Source organism: Solanum verrucosum, unplaced genomic scaffold (assembly GCF_900185275.1).
Source record: "Solanum verrucosum unplaced genomic scaffold, falcon-dt-bn FXZP01000205.1, whole genome shotgun sequence".
Taxonomy (NCBI): domain Eukaryota; kingdom Viridiplantae; phylum Streptophyta; class Magnoliopsida; order Solanales; family Solanaceae; genus Solanum; species Solanum verrucosum.
This window is the reverse complement of record NW_026019950.1, coordinates 1,854,105-1,875,709: the sequence shown is the minus strand read 5'-3', so window position 1 is coordinate 1,875,709 and position 21,605 is coordinate 1,854,105. Positions and strand designations below refer to the sequence as shown.

General features: G+C 36.8%; 2 protein-coding genes across 2 annotated transcripts; one reads left to right on the top strand and one right to left on the bottom strand.

Moving 5' to 3' along the window:
• Nucleotides 1-871: 871 nt before the first annotated feature.
• LOC125813692 (uncharacterized) lies at nt 872-6,372 on the top strand. Its single transcript, XM_049493144.1, has 2 exons — nt 872-1,433; nt 5,570-6,372. Exons 1-2 carry the CDS (start codon nt 970-972, stop codon nt 6,213-6,215), a joined length of 1,110 nt encoding a protein of 369 aa, XP_049349101.1. The 5' UTR covers nt 872-969; the 3' UTR covers nt 6,216-6,372.
• Nucleotides 6,373-7,570: 1,198 nt separating this feature from the next.
• On the bottom strand, nt 7,571-21,534 carry LOC125813711 (alanine--tRNA ligase). Its single transcript, XM_049493165.1, has 23 exons — nt 21,189-21,534; nt 20,857-21,095; nt 20,576-20,716; nt 19,701-19,847; nt 19,479-19,631; nt 18,664-18,793; nt 18,053-18,149; nt 17,788-17,908; nt 16,991-17,050; nt 15,618-15,668; nt 15,454-15,549; nt 14,474-14,575; nt 13,536-13,658; nt 11,075-11,218; nt 10,891-10,962; nt 10,721-10,796; nt 10,485-10,627; nt 10,294-10,402; nt 10,019-10,206; nt 8,718-8,807; nt 8,456-8,638; nt 8,182-8,361; nt 7,571-7,952 (listed from the first exon to the last, which is right to left on the bottom strand). The coding sequence occupies exons 1-23, from the start codon at nt 21,499-21,501 to the stop codon at nt 7,881-7,883; spliced, it is 3,030 nt and encodes a 1,009-aa protein (XP_049349122.1). The 5' UTR covers nt 21,502-21,534; the 3' UTR covers nt 7,571-7,880.
• Between the last annotated feature and the right edge of the window lie 71 nt (nt 21,535-21,605).

Below are 21,605 nucleotides of genomic sequence, written 5' to 3'. Positions count from 1 at the left end.
TGGATAACAATGATCCAAACAGAGTGTTAGTGATTCTTATTAAAATTATGTGTTCTATAATTAAGATTTTCAATGTGTATTTTCTATACTAATTAAATAAAAATACAACTTTAGTTAAAATATTTTCTAATAAATATATATAATAATTTCTTGTTATAAAATAAGTCTAATAGTAAATGTGTTTGATACTTGTTCCTTTTTTCGTAATTTAACATTCGAAAAACACTTTCTAAAATGAAGACAAATACAATATGCTAATCAAATATTGAGAAAAACATTTTATGAATGAATTATCCTAACACAAATTTTTTTTTCTCGAAAATGTTTTTTTTTTTTTTTTTGAAAATCTGTATGTAAAAAGTGCTTATCAAAATAAGTTTTTTTATCGCTCAGCAAGCAATGCCCTAACAAAATTTACAAGTTAACTAAATTGTTCTTATTTACTATTCAATCACTCAATTTAATATCCTTTTTTCTTTTACCCCGTTAACCTTTTAGTGATACTTATTATTTATTATTTAAAAAAGTAAAATAAAAATAAAAATTATTTTATCTTAATTTTTTAAAATGACAAAATATTCTAAATCACTATCTATACGATTAAATTCTTTTCCAAATATAGTAGAAAAGAGTGTTTCAAATTATGCTATTTGATTCTAATCTATTTTAAAAGTATAGAGATATTTGAATTGTTTGTAGACAACTAACAAAATCAACGAAAATCTTTGAAATTATTTCAATATCGAACCTTCGATTCTGAATTAAATGTCCTTATATAGCAATCTTTTGTCTCGTGGTTGATAATATTAATATTATAATACTCTACTAGTGTTAGCCAGGAATAATTAGCGAACCGTTACATGTAAATTGAATCCTCCTCCGACCCTGGTGCTATTAAGCAGCGCCATTGATGAAGAATTCAGGTATTTGCAAGAAGATTAGGGTTTGATCCGACTGATAATTTCAAAAATGGATGAAGCGAAGGCCTTGGCTCAACAGCAGCAGTTAATGATGCAACAGCAACAACAACAGCAGCAGCAGCAGCTACTCTTATTGCAGCAGTTTCAGCGCCAGAAACAGCAGCAACAACAGGATGCCATGGCTCGATTCCCTTCGAACATTGATGTTCATCTCCGTCCTCAGCAGCTCCTTCATCGTCCCCTTACCCCTCTTCAATCACAGAACCCGAATCCAAACCCTAACCCTAACCCTAGCTCTAGCAATAACCCGTCAAACCAGATCCCCAATCAACAAAACCCGGGTACTACCCAACAACAACAACAACAACAACAACAACACCAGCAGCAGAAGTTGACACGGGTTGCCCTGGAATCGAACCGGGTGGAGCTCCAGATGGCTTACCACGACGCTTGGCGTGTCTGCCATCCTGACTTTAAGCGACCTTTCACTTCTCTTGAAGACGCTTGCGAAAGGTTCTTTCTTCTGGCCTCTTACGATTAATTTTCGTAGATTAGAAATGACTTTTGAGTAGATGAAAAAAGTAGTTTTTTGTTTTCAAAGTGAAAAATGATATAGTTATGTTTGGCGTGAATACAAATTGAAGTTGTTTTTGATTTTTTGGGAGTAATTCGGAGTGAAAAGCAGCTTTTTTGGTAGAAAAAAACATGGTTTTACTGCATATTTGGACATCTATGTTTTTCTGTTCTCAGTGGGATACACTCGGTATGTTGTTGTAGTATTTTTTTCTTTTCTCATGTTATTCAAAACGTCTATTTGTACAACTTCTGTATTTTTAGCTGATCTATGGGAGGTTGAAGGCTTCCAAATTCATCCTCATGCTTATAAATATTGAGAAAAAAATATTATAGGGGTAGGACAAGGCAAAGATGTGAGTAGGTATTTTCATATTCCATTCACACGTACTTGTACCATTTGAACTGCAATATGCAATTAGGTATAGGTTCTAAAACAACAGTGCATGCTTCCATCTGTGCTTAGAGTCCTTGTTCTTCATATGAGCAAATATCCAATTGCGGAGCAGGTATGCTTTTGTTTAGGAATATATTGCAGGTACATTGTAAAGAATTTGTAGTATCCGTATATCCGTTTATGGTTATGTCTTGTTATACTGTAGCAGATGTACTTTATATGTCATGTTACTATTGGTATGCTCACTATGCTAAATAAGTGATTTGTACTGTTTAGTAAGAAGATCCAAGAAGAGTAGCTTACTTGGCCCTTTGAAGTGCCCTAGTATTTTTATTAGTCACAAGTTGAAAAAAGGCATAAGTTTTGATCTATTTATGAACCCCCCGAAAAAGAGATAATAATGTGAGAAGTTGGAGCCCGTGGTTCAAAAAAAATAATCACGACTCACTCCCAGATTAGTTATTGGCTATATCAATCCCTATATTAATATTCAGAGGATTCATTATAGTTAGACTATGAGCCCGTTTGGATTGACTTAAATAAAGTAGCTTTTAAGTCAAAAATATGAAGTCAAACTTAAATGACTTTTAAGTCCAAAAAATAAAAAGAAGGGGAGGCCTACTTTTGGATTTTAACTTATTTTAAGTCATTTTAAACTTATTTTAAGTTACTTTTAACCTTGCCAAACACTTCCTAACTTATTTTAAGTCATTTTTGACTTATTTTAAGTTTTTTTATAATTGCCAAACACTTCTAGAAGTCAAAAACTGACTTAAAAATAGGTTTGACTAACTTTTAAACCAATCCAAACACCCTCTATGTCACCTCATCAAGTGGAGTATGGCACTTGACAAACCTGCCTGTTGGCTGTGTTCATTTGTGGTATTTTTAAGAGAAAATGATCAAAATGGTCCCTAATGTATGAGGGTTGCTTTACATTGATCCTTAATATATTCCACATGATTCAGATGGTCCTTAATGTATTATAAAAGGTACTCAATTTGGTCCTTTGCCCTAAAAGTAACAAATCCATAAGTTAAATTTAACTGCGGGCCCACTCAAAAATAAAATACCAAAAGCTCCCTTCTCCTTCATCAAGCATAGCTGAAAAGCTTGGCCTAATTCTTCTCCCTTCTCTCTTCTCTGGCGATTATAATGTTCTAGGCCATTGACACACCGCCGCTCGTCCACCAGCCAGCCGTTGCTCTCCACTTCAGCCCCTTCTCCACCCATCTTCTGTTCCCACTGTTTATTATCCCTAATCCAAAATTAGGATTTCTAAAATAAATTATATTTATTAGTATTAAGTTAGAAAATTAGTTTATTTTTTACCATTGTTATAGATATTATAAGATTTGATCCTATATTTAGAATTGTTAATGTCTCTAGTGAGAGCCAATTGTATATGTGTTCGTCACAATTTTTTTTTTAACAGACCCTGTGTCCCTGTGTTTGAGGCAACATTTTTCAGCTTAAATTTGTCATAAGGGGTTGATGAAGCATCAACCAAGCAAATTTCATGTTGAAGGCATTGTAAAAACGAATTCACAATTTATATAAAACAAGATGAGCTCGGTCCTTCAATGTTTATCAAAAGTAGAACTCAATTATCTGAACCATACTTTTGAGAAGTAATATTTTTTAAAGTGGAAGAGAGATCCTTTTGATGGCTAAGGTAAAAAAAATAAATGCACAAACTCTCTGAAACAGAGCTTCTGATGGGAAGACGTAGAGAATGAAGGAGAAAGGGAGCTTCTGGTATTTTTATTTTTTCGTGGGCCCCAACGTTAAATTTAACTGATGGATTTGTTACTTTTAGGGCAAAGGACCAAATTGAGTACCTTTTATAATACATTAAGGACCATATGAATCATGTGACATATATTAAGGATCAAAATAAAGTAACCCTCATATATTAGGGACCATTTTGATCATTTTCTCTATTTTTAACAAGGTCAAGTGTTTTTTTAAAAATGGAATTGTATTTTTTTGTTGCATTTTTGGTGTAAAGAGGCTCTTTGCGGAAGATGTAGATTCTGCAATTGACATTATTGGGTCACTGTAACCTGTCCAGGAATAGGCTTTTTTTTATCTTTTGGGGTTCCTGTGACTATGTTTCACTTAGCATAGTCTTTGTGCTGAGGGGTACTCTTTTTATATAAAATATATTACTTCTTCTGGGAAAAAAAATCATCAACTAGAGTCATCGAGAAGTACATACTGAACCCTTTAAATACTCCTAAATATTCACTATGTAGCAGAAGAATCACTGAACTCCCTTTGATGACTGTATAATATACAACATCTTTGCACCTATTTATAGTAGTTTCAAGCTTTAATTGGCATAAAAGGATGTATTTAACATACTTTCGTGTAGTGCTCTTTTTCTTTTTTCATGAGCTGTCCAGATGAAATATAAATAGGTCTTAATTATTTCTTACTTCTAGACAAGCCATGGAAATACACGAGTTTTTGTCACTTCTTAAAAGTATGTAAATTGCTTGAAAACCTGTTTTTAACTTTGAACATTCTCAGCTGTCTTGCTCTTCATACATGATGTAATTGCAATAAAGAAGCAGAGCTCTTACTCTTCTTTTTGTTATTTTATCCTCCGTTCTCTATCTCCTTTTAGGGGAGATAGTATAGACAACTGTTTAAAAGGACTCTTTTATTTGATGGATCGATGGGCTCAAGGGATTTGACAAAGGTTGAGGGACTTATGACTTAGGTCACCAATATGAGTCTAGTGCTAATATGAGTCTTGTGCTATGCGAACTAAGCCTAGTATTTAAGTGGAAAAGGGAGGTGGTGGCCGTTACCCCCGAGTTTGGAAGTCTGCAGATGGTCCTATGGGTTGATTCAAACGGATTTCATCGTCATAAAATAAAGATTTGACAGAAAGATGTCTTAATTTTTTAATAATTTGAATTTTTAGTGTTTCAGCGTTGTTTTTTTCCTTTTCAATAAGTTCACAATAGAATGGTTTGTCTAATGCTTGCCATTCACAGCTTTATCTCCCAATGGTATACATTGCAATGACTCAACAATGATTTTTGAATCAAAGAACACCAACTCCTCTTTTTTTGTTAGAAAGTCTAGTCATATTTTTGAGAAAGGTAAAAGTATATTAATCATCAGCACAACCTTTGTGCGGGAGCCATATTTATTAATTGCAACAACAAAAGTGTGGCCTTTTTCTTCTTACAGGCTTGTAGGATTTCTAATAGAGTTTCAGCTTCCTCTATATGGTTTTCTTTACACTAAAAATGAAGTAACAATACACAATTAGAAAGTCTAGTATTTCTAGCTGAGATGTACACTTCTGAGGAGTGGTCTCATGAAAAGGAACTCCAAAGTCCAAAAGATGGTTTTGTGACTTATAAAAAGAACATCTGCATATAGTTCCATTTTCTTGGCTGCAGTTCATAGAAGTAGGCAGGGCCATGAGAATCTCTCTCTCTATAGCCAGCTTTATTGGTTGCCAAAAGCTACTCTTGACTGACTAGATCCCATGTTGCACATTGTAGTATAAACGTATATTCTCTTGATGTTTATACTTTATACCATTCTTTTTATTTTACTGGAATTAGTATGTGGATACCTATCAGAAAAGTTAATATAGAAAGCATCTCGCCGATGGTATTGACTTCAGACTTCTTCCGTGTGTCATTTTTTTTAGGCTTCTGCCTTACCATGTGGTGGCAGACTATGAAGCAGAGGAGGATGATAAGATCCTTGATTCAGACACTAGTGGCCAAATGCTTTCTCGTTCACAGCAGTGGGATCACAACATTGCTGTGAAAGTTGCAGAGTTTACTGCAACATTTGAGAAACAAGTGCTTGCATTTAATATAATTTCCCGCAAGAGAGATGTTGGAGAATTCCGGACTGAGGAGAAACTCATGTTAGAGCAGTCACTGCTGCAAGAAGAGAGGAGAATCCTGCTTGAACTGAAAACAGAGATGGAGGCCAGGCAAAAGATGGGTCGAGAGACTCATGATCCTAATTTGCAAATGGCAGCTCTTGTTCATGCAGAACAAGCCCGTGCTGAATCACAAGCTCGTGCTGAGATGATGAACCGAGCGCCAATACGAGCTAGTGCACTTGGGCCTAGGGGGAGCAATATTCAAATGGGTAATGATGTTGGTGAGCACGGACAGGAAGTTAGCCCTGATGAAATGATCAACGGTTGGGGAAACAATGGACATAAAGACGAAAAGGAACCATCGGAGGACTTTTTGAATGATGAAGAAACTGATAATGGAGATGTAGGTACTCAGAGTGAGTGGCGTGGAGGTGGGGAGTTGGATCTGAACACAAGATGAATCATATAAGACCTATCAGTGTTTGGCATTTTCCATGTGAAAAGTGAATATTTGTGTCAAAGTTTAGCCCACCATATACTTTGGTGCATTCTGTTACTGATTCTACACTTGAAAGTTGGTAGAAGCTCACCTATTAAGATTAGGACGACTGAAGATAGTTTTATTGTGCGTACACTGGAAATGAGTAGTGTCTTTCTGTGATCTACAGGAAAAATGATATCACTCCTGATATCCAGATATGTCAAAGCTGCATTTCTGGTGAAAATGGCATGCTATGCCAATGCCGTATCTGGTCATATCAGTCACGAAGACTCTGTTCTACTGTAAAGATTTGGCACATCCGATGAAGAACCCGCATGCTTCTCCCCTTTGCTTGACAGTCATTACTTTGTCAATAACGTAATTAACCAGTTTGACATCCGTGGTGCAAAGAATGATTTGACCTGCATGGTGTTTTCTTGTTTTTAGAATCTAAATGAATGAAACACATCTTTTTTTGGAGTGGGTCGTTAGTGTTGGTCTCTTTCTTCTTTATGGAAATTGAACCACTGTTTCTTTTTTATCCGTACACCTGCACCAAAGCCCTTTTTGCAAATTCTTTTGTATAATTACCAGAATTGTTGTTTTGCTGTTCAGCCAGTGAAATAGTCATGTCCCTGAAAACACGGTTTACTATTCAAGAACACAAGCTTAAAAGATGAATAATGAATATGAGCAGCAAGGAAACACTCCTCTCCATGACTCTTGACAACAGCTTCATGGGTTTCAGCAGTGCAATGTCTTTCTGCCCGGAGCTGCAGCTCTAGCTGGCTGTCCTCTGGTTGCAGATTCTCTCTCCACTATATATATCACTTGACCGTGAAGTGAATTATCATGACGTATCATTGATTGTGTAATCAAGTAGATAAGATGGGGAATTCATGTACGACTCTAATCAATCTGTGTCTTTTGGGTTGGATGGAGAACCATTATTTTGTGAGATTAATTGATTTTCTACTCTACAATCAAGTAGTGAAACAACTGTTTCATTCACTGTAGTATGCCTTGCAGTGTATACAATATGCAAGGAAACTGATTTGCATCCATTCCACTCTTTGTTCTCTCAAATGACCAAATTGAAAGTGTTGAACATAACTTCTGGTGGAATCGGAAGCATCAATCAGAGTTAAAACTGTCAAAGTTCAACTTGCTCATTGCATCTGAATTCACGTACTTGAGCCACAATTTCCTTTACTTATATGTCTGCATAATTTCTCTTTCACAACAAGTTTCATGTTCGCACCATGTCCTTTTCTTTTTACATCTACGAAATGCCATTAACCCAAGTCAACGGAATACTAGTTGTAATCAGAAAACACAAGCTAACAGACGCACTATCACAACAGGAAAATCTTTCTATTTTCATCGTTCTCGTGTATAACAATTATGCAGTATGCAATAAGCAGGTAACTTCAATATAAATCTTCTCTAATTTTCCTTTACTTTCTGCATGTAAAATGTCAGCTCACAGAAAGCAACATAAATGACCCCACAGTTGTATATGATGGAAGTTAGCTCTGAGACAGCCTCCACGACCCATTGAAAATCTTGATCAATCAATATTGCTTAGAATAGTTGCATCAGCCTCGGCCATTGAACACTGCAATGACATACTGGCCTTGCTCATCAATTTAATTTCATAGCTGCAAATGATGCTGCAACATCCATTGCCTCGTCAACTTTTGATATATCAGTTGCCTGAAAGGAAAGAAATTTAACCATCAAGAATAGAATAGTAAAAAGTAATGTATAAGCAACGCAAGCTAATTAAGGCAAAAGATAAATGTCAAGTTTGACAAAAAACTTGAGATGTATGCAACGCAACCATCACAAGTAGTAACATATCAGTTTTTAAATGAAACCTGCTTTGTGCAGTGTGCATGAAGTTAAGCAGAGCATGAAGATTAAGTCAAAATTGAGTACAAACCTGGCCTTGGGCGAGACCACCTTTTCCTCCTCCACCCTTACCTCCCAAGGGCTTCAAAGCTGCATTCAACCAATCTTTAACATTCAACTGCTGGCACTTGTCACCTTTCTCAGGTACACCAGCACAGACCAAAACTTTGTTTGCAGCTTCATCTTTGCTGAATACCAGAACTGCCATACCCTGTTCAGACAATTAAACAGTCAGTGACTTTTATATAAATTACAAATTTTAGAGGAGAATACGAGCACAAGTTTAGCAGGTATGAGCAAATAACCTTCTGCTCCATGACTTTGACAACTGCTTCACGGACTGCAGCAGTGTCCAAACCCACGCCAATCTGCAAGATGCAGTATGCTTTTCCACCAGAAGCTGCAGCTTCAGCCATTTCTGAGGCAGCTTTAACGGCTTTTTGTATATTCTCTGCAGCTATCTTCTTTTTGGCCTTTATAACTTGATTCTGAAGAAATCATCAGCATATTAGTTTTCTTTCCTAAGCAATTTCCTTCAACTTCGGCCACAACAGAAACAATACATACCTGGAGGACTGAGAGCTTGGCCTTGAGATCAGTTTTCATAACAGTAGGAATTTGTGCCCTCTCCACGGTAGCATTCAAAGAAGTTACTTTCTGAAATTAAGAAGTTGATGTATGAATTCATCAGATAAGGAAACAATAGTAGCAGTAAGAAAAGGATCAGCCAAGATTGAAAGAGCCTTGGATCAAGTTGATTGACCAAGATTAAAGAACAAAAGATGCTTGGCTGGAATAGATTAGCCAGAAACTATCCAGCTCCACGACATCCTAACAAGGAAGATACAGCGCAGGGGAGAAATTAAAAGAAATATATGACTGGAATAAAGTAAATCTTACCAACAGCTTGCCACATTAAGTTCTATACTTCAGTGTTCAATGAAACAAAGAAGACATGCAGTTCTATAACTAGATTTCTTTTAGTTCGATATGAGTGGTTAATTAAAGAAGATACATAACTATGTCGCATAACTGCTGAATGAACAAATCATTTAATAGGGAGAACAATAAGCGGTCCAGTTCCATGACAGCCCAAGCAGGAAGATACAGTGCAGGGGATCAAATTTAAGAAGTAAATGACAGAATAAAAGAAACATGGTTACTAGGAGCACATTTCCTCGAGAGCATTATGAAACCAAAAAAAAGATAGAAAGCAGTCCAATATCTTATTCCCTCTCCACCAGGAAACAAAAACAGGAATACACCCTCACAGAATATAACAACTAAGGGCAAGAAACACTGTACAGTGTGAAAGTACAATTTGGTAAGTACATAAATATAATTATCATCAGGCAAGGTAAAGTTGTGAATTATGGAACTTTAATAAAATTAGGACAAACATCTAGTCCCACCTAAATAGATGCACAATCTTAAGGAATGATGATACTTCCATGGCATAAGCATCAGAACCAATTGAGTTGGCTTAGCACTGACATATGTAGGAGTTTGATGTTAAGACTTGTAGAAGGTTGGCTCTGTAAGCTATAGTTAGCCAATGAGTGAATACAAATTATTGTATCAAGGACTTCATAGCACTACTTTTTGTAAGAATTAGTAGTTAGTGTTAGCCGCTATTACCATTCAATTTCACTTCAAATCATCAAGACCAAAAAAATCCACTTCAACAACTCTAATCCTCAATGATTACTCTACAGGTTGTTTTACTTGGATGCACATTTTTCAGGGAAGTTAAATGATTCTAACACTTGCTTTTATCAAATAAAAGAATTTTAATTCCTGGTAAGGAAAGCAACCAAATAGTACTCAGATTTTCAGGCTCAAGAAGAGTGGGCTACACAAATACTAACCTCTTCCAGCAAGCTTTCATCAGTCTGGAATGCTTCATTTACTTTCTGTTCAAGTGAGGATGCCAAATCAGTGGCCTCAAAAGCACGATAAGTTGTGACAGCAGTAACCCTTCGGATTCCCTTGGCAATTCCCTCCTCAGACATCAGAGCAAATGCCTTAGCTTCTCTTGTATTAGAAATGTGTGTTCCTAAGTATCCATAAATTAGTCATAGGAACAGATCATAATTCATAAATGTACTCCCATAAATAGCATTAGAGGATAAAAGAAAAATACCACCACACAGCTCAGCAGAGTAGGATGACCATTCTTCATTTTCTGGATTAGCAAGAAGGTCCTCCACTTTCTGACCAATTGAAACAATCCGCACAGGATCTGGATACACCTATAACTCCACCAGGAAAAAAGTAAGAACGTTTAAATGTCTGAACAAACAACAAAGACGGGTGAAATTGTGAAGGCCTTACTTCACCAAAGACAGCTCGAAGACCTTTTATACTCTTAGCATCAGACAGCTTTGCCTCCTTTGAGAATACATCCAATTCAGACTTAATTTGCTCATTGACAATGGATTCAATTTTTCTTAGCTCCTCTGGCTTTACCGGCTTCCCTGTTCAAGTCATTAGAACATTATCATTCTTCATAGAAGAAGCACACCGGCACACCCACAACAACAGAAACAGCCACACAAAAAAGGGCTTACCGTGAGAGAAGTCAAATCTCAATTTTTCAGGAAGAACAATGGAACCTTTCTGGTCAATATGGTCACCTAGTACTTCCTGCATTTGTTCAATAACATTATCAGATAATCAGCTCTAGAAAGTATGGAGATGCTGGAACCTGAATCTCTTTATTTTCTGCTAGAGGAAGTACCTTTAAGGCGAAATTTAACATGTGAGTGCATGTATGATTGGGAGCAATCAATGTACGCCTGTTATAGTCAACCTACTCAATCCATCAAAGGAATCAAACCCAATAATGTAAGTAAAAAGAGGTAAAACAAATCTGAAAGCTTGCATCATATGGTTGTGGAAGGCCAAGCAGAAAAAAGTGTCACCTTACAAATTACTTTATCACCAACAGAGAACTTGTGTGCCTGTCCACTGAAAGATCCAATATGAAGAATGAATCCTCCACAAATTTGAACATTACAAACTTGAAAAGTGCCACTGGGGCTTTCCAGTGAACCAGTGTCGTATATCTGTATCCAAATAGTCAAATAGCTGTATCAGCATCAGGAAAGTAGAGTACAACATGACATAAGGAGAAAAAAATTGCTACATGCAACCAGAGTTTCCTCTTCACAATCTATAACTTTTCTTGTTGATAAGTTCATGTTCCATAAGCTTCACATTTCTGAAATTACAGCACTGTAGTGGAAAGAAGCAAAAAACTTGACAAATGGAAGTATTTACTAGCCTACATGTTAATTTCTCATTTAGACGAAGCATATAGGCATTCAACAAGAAAGTACACAACAGAAATAAACTATTTAAAGATCATCTGTCTTTTATGCAGCAAGGAACAAAACTACCATTAAGGTTACGCACTTGAGGGAAACAAGAAAGTGATTCCTCAAGTTTCTGAAGAATGTGAAATCCTCACATTGTCACCATCCAGAACTTCGCATGCTACATTTGATTGACGAGAAAAGAAGAAAATATGATAGGAGATATCAATTAGATTTCACGACAGACGAGGGAGGGGCTACTATATTGGTTGAACCTCTCCATCTCCAAACAAGTGGAAAGTGAGGATTAAAAGAAGCCGCATAAATCAAAAAGGAGAGTTTTTGCCAGATGAAGTAAGATGTTGTCATTAAAATAAAGCCAACTAGAAGGTTCCCAGTTGAAAACCAAAAGCCAGGAGGCTTTTGGAGCATAAACACGTTAGCCTCCATTACAAAAAGCTATAGTTTTCAGGGAGTGTCCTGGAGTTGATCACATTCAAAACACCTGGCTTTTGGAGCATAAACATGTTAGCCTCCATTACAAAAAGCTATAGTTTTCAGGGAGTGTCCTGGAGTTGATCCCATTCAAAACACCTGGCTTTTGGAGCATAAACATGTTAGCCAGGTGTAAGATGTTGTCATTAAAATAAAGCCAACTAGAAGGTTCCCAGTTGAAAAGCAAAAGCCAAGAGGCTTTTGGAGCATAAACATGTTAGCCTCCATTACAAAAAGCTTTAGTTTTCAGGGAGTGTCCTGGAGTTGATCACATTCAAAACACCTGGCTTTTGGAGCATAAACATGTTAGCCAGGTGTAAGATGTTGTCATTAAAATAAAGCCAACTAGAAGGTTCCCAGTTGAAAACCAAATGCCTCCTGGCTTTTGGAGCATAAACATGTTAGCCTCCATTACAAAAAGCTATAGTTTTCAGGGAGTGTCCTGGAGTTGATCCCATTCAAAACACCTGGCTGTTTCTTTCACTTCTAACAACCCAAAAAATAAGTGCAGGAATCATTTCCCAGACCTTCTTGATGGGTTTGTCAACTCACCAAAAAATCCAGCTAGCGTACGCTTTCTTGATGGACCAGGCATACTCCAAGTTAGTTTAAAGAAAGAAAGGAAGAAATTCCAGAAGCAGTAGGCAGTGAGAAATGGTTGACACTCTCAAAATTTTGGTGGCACATATAGCATCTTTTAACTAGGGCAATTTTCCTCTTGCAGAGGTTGTCTTGAGTTAATGCCGCTTCCCTAAGGGCTGTCCAGGTGAAGCAGGACATTCTGAGTGGCACATTGGTTCTCCAGACATATTTTCATGGCTTGTCCTCAAGCACACCATTCTGAGAACACAAACTTGTAACCTTCTTTGACTGTGAACTTTCTTTCCTTTGAGCTACCCACAAGATTCTATCTGGTTCCTGGGCTTCAAAAGTGAAACCCTCCAAAGTGGCAAATCAAAAACGGGAATTTGAGTCATTTTTTCTGTCTTTCTTCAGATAACCGAGAAATCCGCAAGTGTCAAAAACTTGGTGGATACTGGGCCGGCCTATTCCTCTACCTCTCTCCACATAAATACAAGGCCTTGGTCCTCAGCAGGGCTCTAGCACCTGACTTACGCCTAACCAACACATCATTTGTTGGGATTTTACCATTAGACTAAACCCTGGGGGCATTCGAGAGAATGTTGCGATTTTACCATTAGACTAAACACTGGGGACATTCGAGAGAATTACTTTTGTTTGATACTTCCCTAAATATTTCCCAAGAAACACTTTCCCCTTAAGTGAACAATTAGCAAATGTTCATCACTGGAGCTTCGCATCAAATTATCTCTACAGTGCAACTTCAGAGTTATCTCTACATATGTAGGCATTAATGAGTCTCTACTCTTTACTATACTGAAGTTGCACTGTAGAGGTCACCCCTCTATAAAGCATTGTTGTTCAGGTTAATTTATGTGGGTGTGGGTAACAATATTGCTATTTTAGTGTCCATCCAGCAATAATTTAAAGTACGAGTACACGTGTCATTATTTAACATTTTTCTAACCAAGATACCAAAGAAAGTTTTTACCTGACCACCTTGTTCAGCATAGAAACTGGTGCTCTCAAGAATAATACCAACTTCATTCCCAGCTGCTGCACTTTCCAAGAACTCACTTCCAGTGTAGATAGCTTTTATCTCACTCTCGTGATCCTGAATTAAGAAATTCAGAAGTAAAACTCTGATGTGAGCACTTTGGTACCATCTCAACAAAAATTCAGAAGTAAAACTCTAATGTGAGCACCAAGTGTTTGGTACTAGAAAAATGTTTCCTTGGAAAATAAATGAATTCTTACTTATTTTCTAGTGTTTATATGTAAGCAAAAAAAGTTATTGTCCCAAGAGCATTTATATGTAATCTAGGAAAACATTGTGCGATGGGAGTTTGGGGGTGGCGGGGTTTGGGATGGTCAAGGGGTGAGGGTTGGGGGTCGTTGGGGAGAGAAAATAAGCTGGGAATGCCACTATGAAACTTGTTATCCCAACTCTAACCAGGGAAGTCATTTTCTTCCTTTTTAAGGAACTTGGTTTCCTAGAAAAAATGTTTTCCAAAATATTTTGACAAGCCAAACATGGAAAAATTGGAAAACATTTTCACTCCATACCAAACACACCTTAAATAATGATAGTATAATTTTACAGCAGCTGAGACTAGCCATTTAGGTTAGGAGAAAATAAAACAAAAAAGCAAAGGAAAACATATCAGACTACAAGTCAGAAAGATAAATAGGCAGGAAATCCAAGCAGAGAGAACAAATTTTAATGAATAATTGAGCAAGGATGAAAACATGGTTAATGAAAAGAGTAAGAGTGACTAGTTTGTTAACTTAGGGAAAGAAGGACAAGAAGGTTTTGTCCTTGGCTTGAGAAATTGTTATTCAAGGCAGATGAAATATAAACATATAACCATTGAAGCAAGCAACAAATTCAAGAAGCTGCTAGTTTTATAAGGAAGACGAATCAGGAACCTGAGACCAAGTGAACTTGAAAATATCATTTGTTGCAGCGACCCCTTTCTTGTGCAATGCAGCAGTAGCGTCAGCATCCATGGCAATAGCACCACCAGCATTCTGTCAAGTATAGGTTCAAAACATAACGAGCTGTAAGCATATATTATTAACTTGTGAAGGTAAAATTCATAAGATAATACGTGACTGATGACAACTACTGATGCAACCTGGAAAAATGAGTACAATCTAGCACCTCACTTCATAAGGTGCTTTTCAGCTGTAACCTATTTACTTCCACAGCCATTCTAAAAAACAACATTTCCACTACTTATTCCCAGTGTACAAAGAACAGGCACCTTTTCCATGGTAACTCAATCTACCATACTATACATGGCATGTCACCTCAACTCTTAAGTGGTCTATAAGGCTTCATTCCATTGGGAACATGTCCATGTCAAATTCATCCATTTGCGTAGCTTTTAAGCTTTTTTTATGACAGTGGGTTCTGCTCTAGCTTGTGTGTACCTCAAATATCTATTCAGGCATCTGCTTCCTCCCATCATCATAAGAACCAAATAACCAGCAAGACTTGGACACATGGGAAGAAATCACCAAATATATTTAAATTTACTGACATTTAAACCCTGATCTCCAAGGTTTGCACGCACTTCATTGATCACTAGGCCACACCTTTAGGTGGAAGCTTAAGCCTCTAAACTTACTAATATTTTTTTAATACTACTAAACTTAATTTCCCAAGGAACTAATTATTTTCTGGAGAAAATACTCAATCTTGACATGGCCCCAAATTGGTGAACATAAGAAACATCTCTGGCGTCAATTAATTTCTTCAGCCCTCACTAATCAGAATTTCAGAACTATTCAAGCTTAAAATGCCCCAAGAAAACTATACGTGCCTAGATGAAACACTTCCTAACAGCAAAGCGGAAATTAACCTAGTTGGGGAGAGATGACAAAACAAAAGCAAGAAAGAGAACCTTGCTCTGAGCATTTCTTGATCTTTCCCTGGCAGCATCCATAGCAACATTAAAACCATCAACATCAACAACCAAGCCTCGTTCCTCTGCCATTAACTGAGACAAAAAGGTTTAATTTGTTTTCATCACTGAGATATGAATTAACCGGTTGGAGCACTATTTACCTGGGTCAAATCTAATGGAAATCCATAAGTGTCCCACAAGACAAATGCCTCCTGCACATCACAAGAGAAGTAAGAAGAAGAATCAAAGACAGATGAGATACCAAGTCGTCCAGAGCTAACAAAAGAAAGTTGGTTTTTGAAGTGCATGAAAGGTACAATAATGAATATCTAAAGAAGAAAAAGAATTGCACAGGTACTGGACTAAATTTGATAAGGTGAAATCAATCACTTGAAAACTGACTAATAACAACATTCCATCTATTTGCTTGCAGTTAAGACTGCCCATTTTTCTATTTCTTTGGGAGAGTATTGATTTTATGAAAATTGAAATTCAATCTTTATACGGATGCTAAAGGTATCATATCATAGGCCTCTGCTCAAAAGGTGAATGTGCACACACAGAATGAGCAATATGCAGCCAAATACACGTGAAGAAAAAATTAAAAAGATAAAGACCTTTAAAGTAGGAAATATTGTTTTATGAAGACCATAAGGTATGTAAAGCAGAATACAAGAAAAGAGAAGAAAATCTACAAATTGAATCATATTGATAGAATGACAGCATTTAATGTCTATCGTATGCATTAGTAACTAGCCATGAGCTAAATATAAACATCTTTACTTGTGAAATCAAATACTAGCATCTTATTGATTAAAAAGTTTAAGGTGCTATATACAAAATATTCCCGATTTCATTGGAAATGCAGTTGATAAATTTCAACACCATGATTCTGCCAAATCCTTATGGATGACCATTTGACCCAATTTAAGTCTTCAATACAATCTAAACTGATGCCATAATACTGCACATTAGTATTCTTCTTGATCACAACTCACTTCCTGTTTGTCTTCCAAGGTCTTGAGGAAATAACAGAAGTTTAACTTCATTACTTCTATGTTATAATAACAGACATGGTTGTGAAACTGCATGTAACCTATACAAACTAATATGTACGACATTCCGCACCTGAAATGCCAGCAAAGGTCGTATAACAAGCTGAAAATTTTACTCATTAGTTTCAATTGAATGTCCACATTTCCTTCTAGATCAATGGTTTTCTATACAAAGGGGACTTCCTAAATAACATATGTTCCATGCAAAGTACCATCAGACCTACAGCTATTCCCATCAGTATAACTTCTGTCTATTTCTATTCAAGAAAAAACAAAAAAAGAAGAGAAAATATGGTTCCACATGTACCACACTAAATACAACACAACCCAAATCAATTTGAATTAGAGGCACTGGACATTAACTGGGGTTTGAGATGAACTGACTATCAAATATAAATTAAGAGCACACATAAGATATTGAATTAGAAGGAATTTGGCTGATTTCTCCATCACAAGTTGTATATGGACAGTATGCTTGCCTGACCACTAAATTGCTTCCCTTGAACCTCTTGAGCTGCCTTCTTAAATTTCTCGATTCCCTGAAGAAAGAAGTTGTATAGAAAAGAGAAAACAATTAGAAGACAAAACAAGAGCAAAATAAGTAATCATTCTCCCCCAATCGGGAGCAAACAAGGAGCAAGAACCGCTCCATTAGAAGTCATGTATAGCATTTACCACCCGATTTTGTCAAATACAGTCGTAAGAGAGAAACATATCATTAAGCTGAGCACATAGACAAGAAAAGGCTTAGATGTGAAGAAGACAGGTAGCTTAACAATGCCATATGTCAACACAGCAATGACATTAACTCTTTGGTGCATTCCTCTGAGTTACAGGTGAAACAAGTTTGAAACAGAAAGAAATAGTTCTTCAGAATTGATATTCCCCAGGAAAGGCCGCTCATAAGATCGTTACAAATTTCAGTCGAAGGCTAATTATATTTCTTTGGTTTAGTATTAAGCCATCACCTATACAGTTATCAATATGCAGAGAAGTGTTCCATCAGTATCAATGACAATAGCACATCAACTCAATCCTATTAGCAAATTGTTTGTCATGGAGTTAGTATTATGTATGATTTTCCTCAATTAGCTATTAAGAATAATTATCTGCATACTTCCATTATCTCAGAAAAGAGAAAATCAACAAGAAGGAATCGCCAATATAAGAAGACAGCATCTACAGGCTCAATGACTGTTTTGGACAGTTGATATACAGAATGCAAATTACAGAATTTCTGGACTTGATTCCTTTCTTATATTACAAAGAAGCTTACATGAAGCAATGTCCTTCCAAAGCTAGTTTCTTCATCAGCAATGATATCTCTAATATGTGCCTCACGTTGCTTCAGCTCTGGGAAGACATCACCCATAACTTCTACCACCACCTTCACAAGGCTACTCGTAACATAAAGCAGAGTGTAAATAATATATTGAGCTCTGAGGTGGATATAGCAAAAAACTGCTAAATATCAAATAAACCCATTTTGTAGGCCAAAAAAATATAATGAGCCCGGCAAATTTCGAAGTACTTTCGCATACCTACTGAAAAATCCTTGTTGCGCTTTCAGAACCTCTGTACCATAGCGCACTGCTCGACGTAGAATGCGTCTGAGGACATATTCACGGCCTTCATTCCCTGCAAAACAAGAAATGTGAACATCAGATTTACCAAAGAAAAAACCAGACACTGCTATTTGGCCTAAAACGTCGTACACTGTCAGAACCTCCTTGAAAATACTAGAGTCCATGCTTCTCTACCACGCACGGAAAGTCATAGAACCAAAATTTCAGATTAAAATGGATGCACATCATTATAACAGAACGTGTAGGTTACAACTAACAGCAGGTGAAGGAAATAGGAGAAAGTATTAAACAACAAATCCACACGGTCACAAACTGTAAAATACAATCCATCTTATAACAAAAAATGACTGCAAATTCATTATACAAGATTTGAATCTCCACAAGAAAACGAACACCAATAAGATCATACATATAATGAATCTTATCACACCTAAAAACTTTACAAGTAATCAAAACTTTTAACACCATAACATAGTACTAATGTAGGGGGGTCAACCAAAACAGGAGAGGAACGATTTTGAACAAACCTAAGCACTAGCTCATGGACCAGACTAACAAGAATCTACCTGGGCAAGAACCATCAGCAATGGCAAAAGACAGAGTTCGAATGTGGTCAGCAACAACTCTATAGGCCATATCAATATTGTCAACATCATCAGCTCCAACTTTGCCAGAGTACGGACGAGCTCCAGTTGCCTATTAAAAGATTGAAATATCAATTTAGGAGAATAAAATAGATAAGTATAGCAAAACGAAAATTTCAGTAACACAATTCAGGCTCAGGACCAGTCAGTTTATGACGAGTTTTTTTTTTCTAATCTGGTAAACCCCAGCCCTACAAAACCACCAGCCAAAGAGTCAACGGAGGCTCTTCCCCACTTTGCTCCCCCTTCATGAATCGAATCCCAACCTCTTAACTAGAAGTTGAGTGCTCTTGCAAGTAGCCATTATTTTACAGAAAATTCGCCTCGATACAAAATTTCTGTTTAAGCTAATTTTGTAAATGAAAAGTAAAATACTATAGAAAATAATGTATCAGCCACTTTAAAGTGGTTACACATCATTTCCAAAATATATGTAGACTTTACAAACTTTTAGAATTTTCTTTAAAGCATTACTTGAATATGTATTGATTTCAGGGACGCTGAATCACAAAAAGTCCTATTTGCGCGAGAAATAACATATTTTCAGTAAAACTCAATACAGAGGAATTAGAATAACTTCAGTCGTGACTTAAATGGGTGAATTCATGGAAGGACATCATTGAAATAGTCCTTTTTTAGTTTAGCCCAAAGCAACGAGGAAATGTATATGCCGGGTGGCTCAAGAGAATTGCAAATCAGTAAAATTGAATTTCCAAAAAATAACATGTCCATATTACCATTTGTATAGCATCAAATATGGGTAAGAACACGTCAGTATCATAATTGCTCATCTTGTTCTGGAGGATAGAGGTTAGTCTTTCAAAACCCATTCCAGTATCAACATGCTTAGCTGGAAGGGGTTTCAAAGAACCATCAGCTTCCCTGTTAAACTGCAAAAGACAAACAAGAGTTAAACAAAGCTTTCCAATGAGAAACAAAAACTTTGGAGATAATAGTACCTGAATAAAGACAAGGTTCCATATCTCAATCACAGTGGGATCATCATTATTAACAAATGATGCAGCATCACGATTCCCGATTCTATCAAAGTGTATTTCGGTGCAGGGTCCGCAAGGTCCAGTATCACCCATCTCCCAAAAATTGTCCTACTCAAAGCGCAAAGTGTTATGAAATAATCTGAACTTAGCTCAAAGTAATAAAATCGTTTGAACAAGAAATGAAGTTCTGATGTCAACATACTGGAAGACAATTCTCAGTGGAAGTGTTCCTTGAGAACAATGGTTATTGTACATCAATTACTCAATACCTTTAAAAACATCTAATTCATATGACAAATACAACTTGTAGAAATTTGAGTTGCTTCTTTTTTTTCTGTTTTTTTAAATGAGGGAATTAGTTATTTCAAATTCCACAACTCAATGATTAACCCCCCCCCCCCTCCCCTTCTTGACCCTTCTCCACCTACATGATGAACACAACTTCTTGATTTTCTTATCAGCAAAAAGGATACTTAATGTTTACAAGGCAAAAATGATACTTATCATTGCCCTCACAAGTTCATATGCTTCTATGAATACGATGCTCTTCTCCACTTGTGAATGATAAGTACCACATTTTTGCTTCTTTTATCAGCAAAAATGACACTTATCACTGCCCCTACCTCACATCATAGAAAAATTTGTCCAAATTGAGAGGTCCACAAAGTTGAACATGCTTCTAAAGATTCAATAAGATTCACGGGTTTCAAAAATACCAAGTATACTAAGAAAATTACCTCATTGAAGATTCAGTTTAATTAATTACTAATGCGCCAAACAGAAAATGATGAATTTGAGCAAGATGACAGAATTGGAGATACAGTGCAATAACATACTTTGCAGTCGAAAGGCAGCACTCTGCTAGGGGGTAGGAACTTAAGCCATAGGTCTCTAGCTTCATTATCCGCTGGAAGGCCAGATTTTTCATCACCCCCAAAATAAGTGGCATAAATCCGTTCACTTGGCAGTCTATATACCTGGACGAAAATCATCAAACAAGGGGAAACACGTGTACAAGTCAGCATCCTACCATTTCTTGATCAAACAGCATATATGCAAGGAGCGCAACTGACTATGTACAAGAACATTACTAACTATTAATGAGGATAAAACTTGCCTGGGTAAGGAGTTCCCAGGCCCATCCAATTGCCTCCTTCTTGAAATAATCCCCAAATGACCAATTACCAAGCATCTCAAAGAATGTGTGATGGTAAGTATCCTTACCAACATCATCAAGATCATTATGCTTTCCACCAGCACGAATACACTTCTGTGTATCGCAGGCACGCTTAAGTTTACTCAACGGACTATTAGGGTCAACAATACCCAAGAAAATAGGCTTAAACTGATTCATTCCTGCACAAGAAAACAACTTTATCCATTCAACCCCCAAAAAAAACAACAAAAACAACATTTCAAGTACTGTACAATAGTGAACGAAAAACGAACCAGCATTAGCGAATAGAAGAGTAGGGTCATTATGAGGAACTACAGGACTGGATTGAACCTCTTTATGATCTTTCCCTTGGAAGAAGCTTATAAAAGTCTCCCGGACCTTATTGGCCGGCCAATCCAATACTTCCGGCTGAGAACCCATCGGCGTTGAAACAGAAAAGCTACGGGTGAAATTAAACAGCCGTCTACTCACCGCCGGCGACGGAGGAAGCAGCAAGGCGGCGGAAGAAGGGAGTGTGGCAGCTCTGTAGTAGGGTAAAGCTAAGGCAATACAACGCCAAGTCGAGCCGTCAATAGAAACCCTCATCCATCCTTTCCAATATAAAATGATAAAATGCTTATATTCAGACGTGGTGTTGACAGAGACTCCATTAATAAAAATTGACTGTTATAAATTAACAACATTAATGT

Bases quoted from the DNA above. Each gene is read 5' to 3' on its own strand.
- LOC125813692 (XM_049493144.1), top strand. From the start codon at position 970: ATGGATGAAGCGAAGGCCTTGGCTCAACAGCAGCAGTTAATGATGCAA. The intron at 1,434-5,569 runs GTTCTTTCTTCT...CATTTTTTTTAG, and splicing joins CTTGAAGACGCTTGCGAAAG to GCTTCTGCCTTACCATGTGG.
- LOC125813711 (XM_049493165.1), bottom strand. From the start codon at position 21,501: ATGAGGGTTTCTATTGACGGCTCGACTTGGCGTTGTATTGCCTTAGCT. The intron at 10,628-10,720 runs GTAAGCCCTTTT...TGACTTGAACAG, and splicing joins GAGATTTGACTTCTCTCACG to GGAAGCCGGTAAAGCCAGAG. The intron at 10,403-10,484 runs GTAAGGCCTTCA...GTGGAGTTATAG, and splicing joins TTCGAGCTGTCTTTGGTGAA to GTGTATCCAGATCCTGTGCG.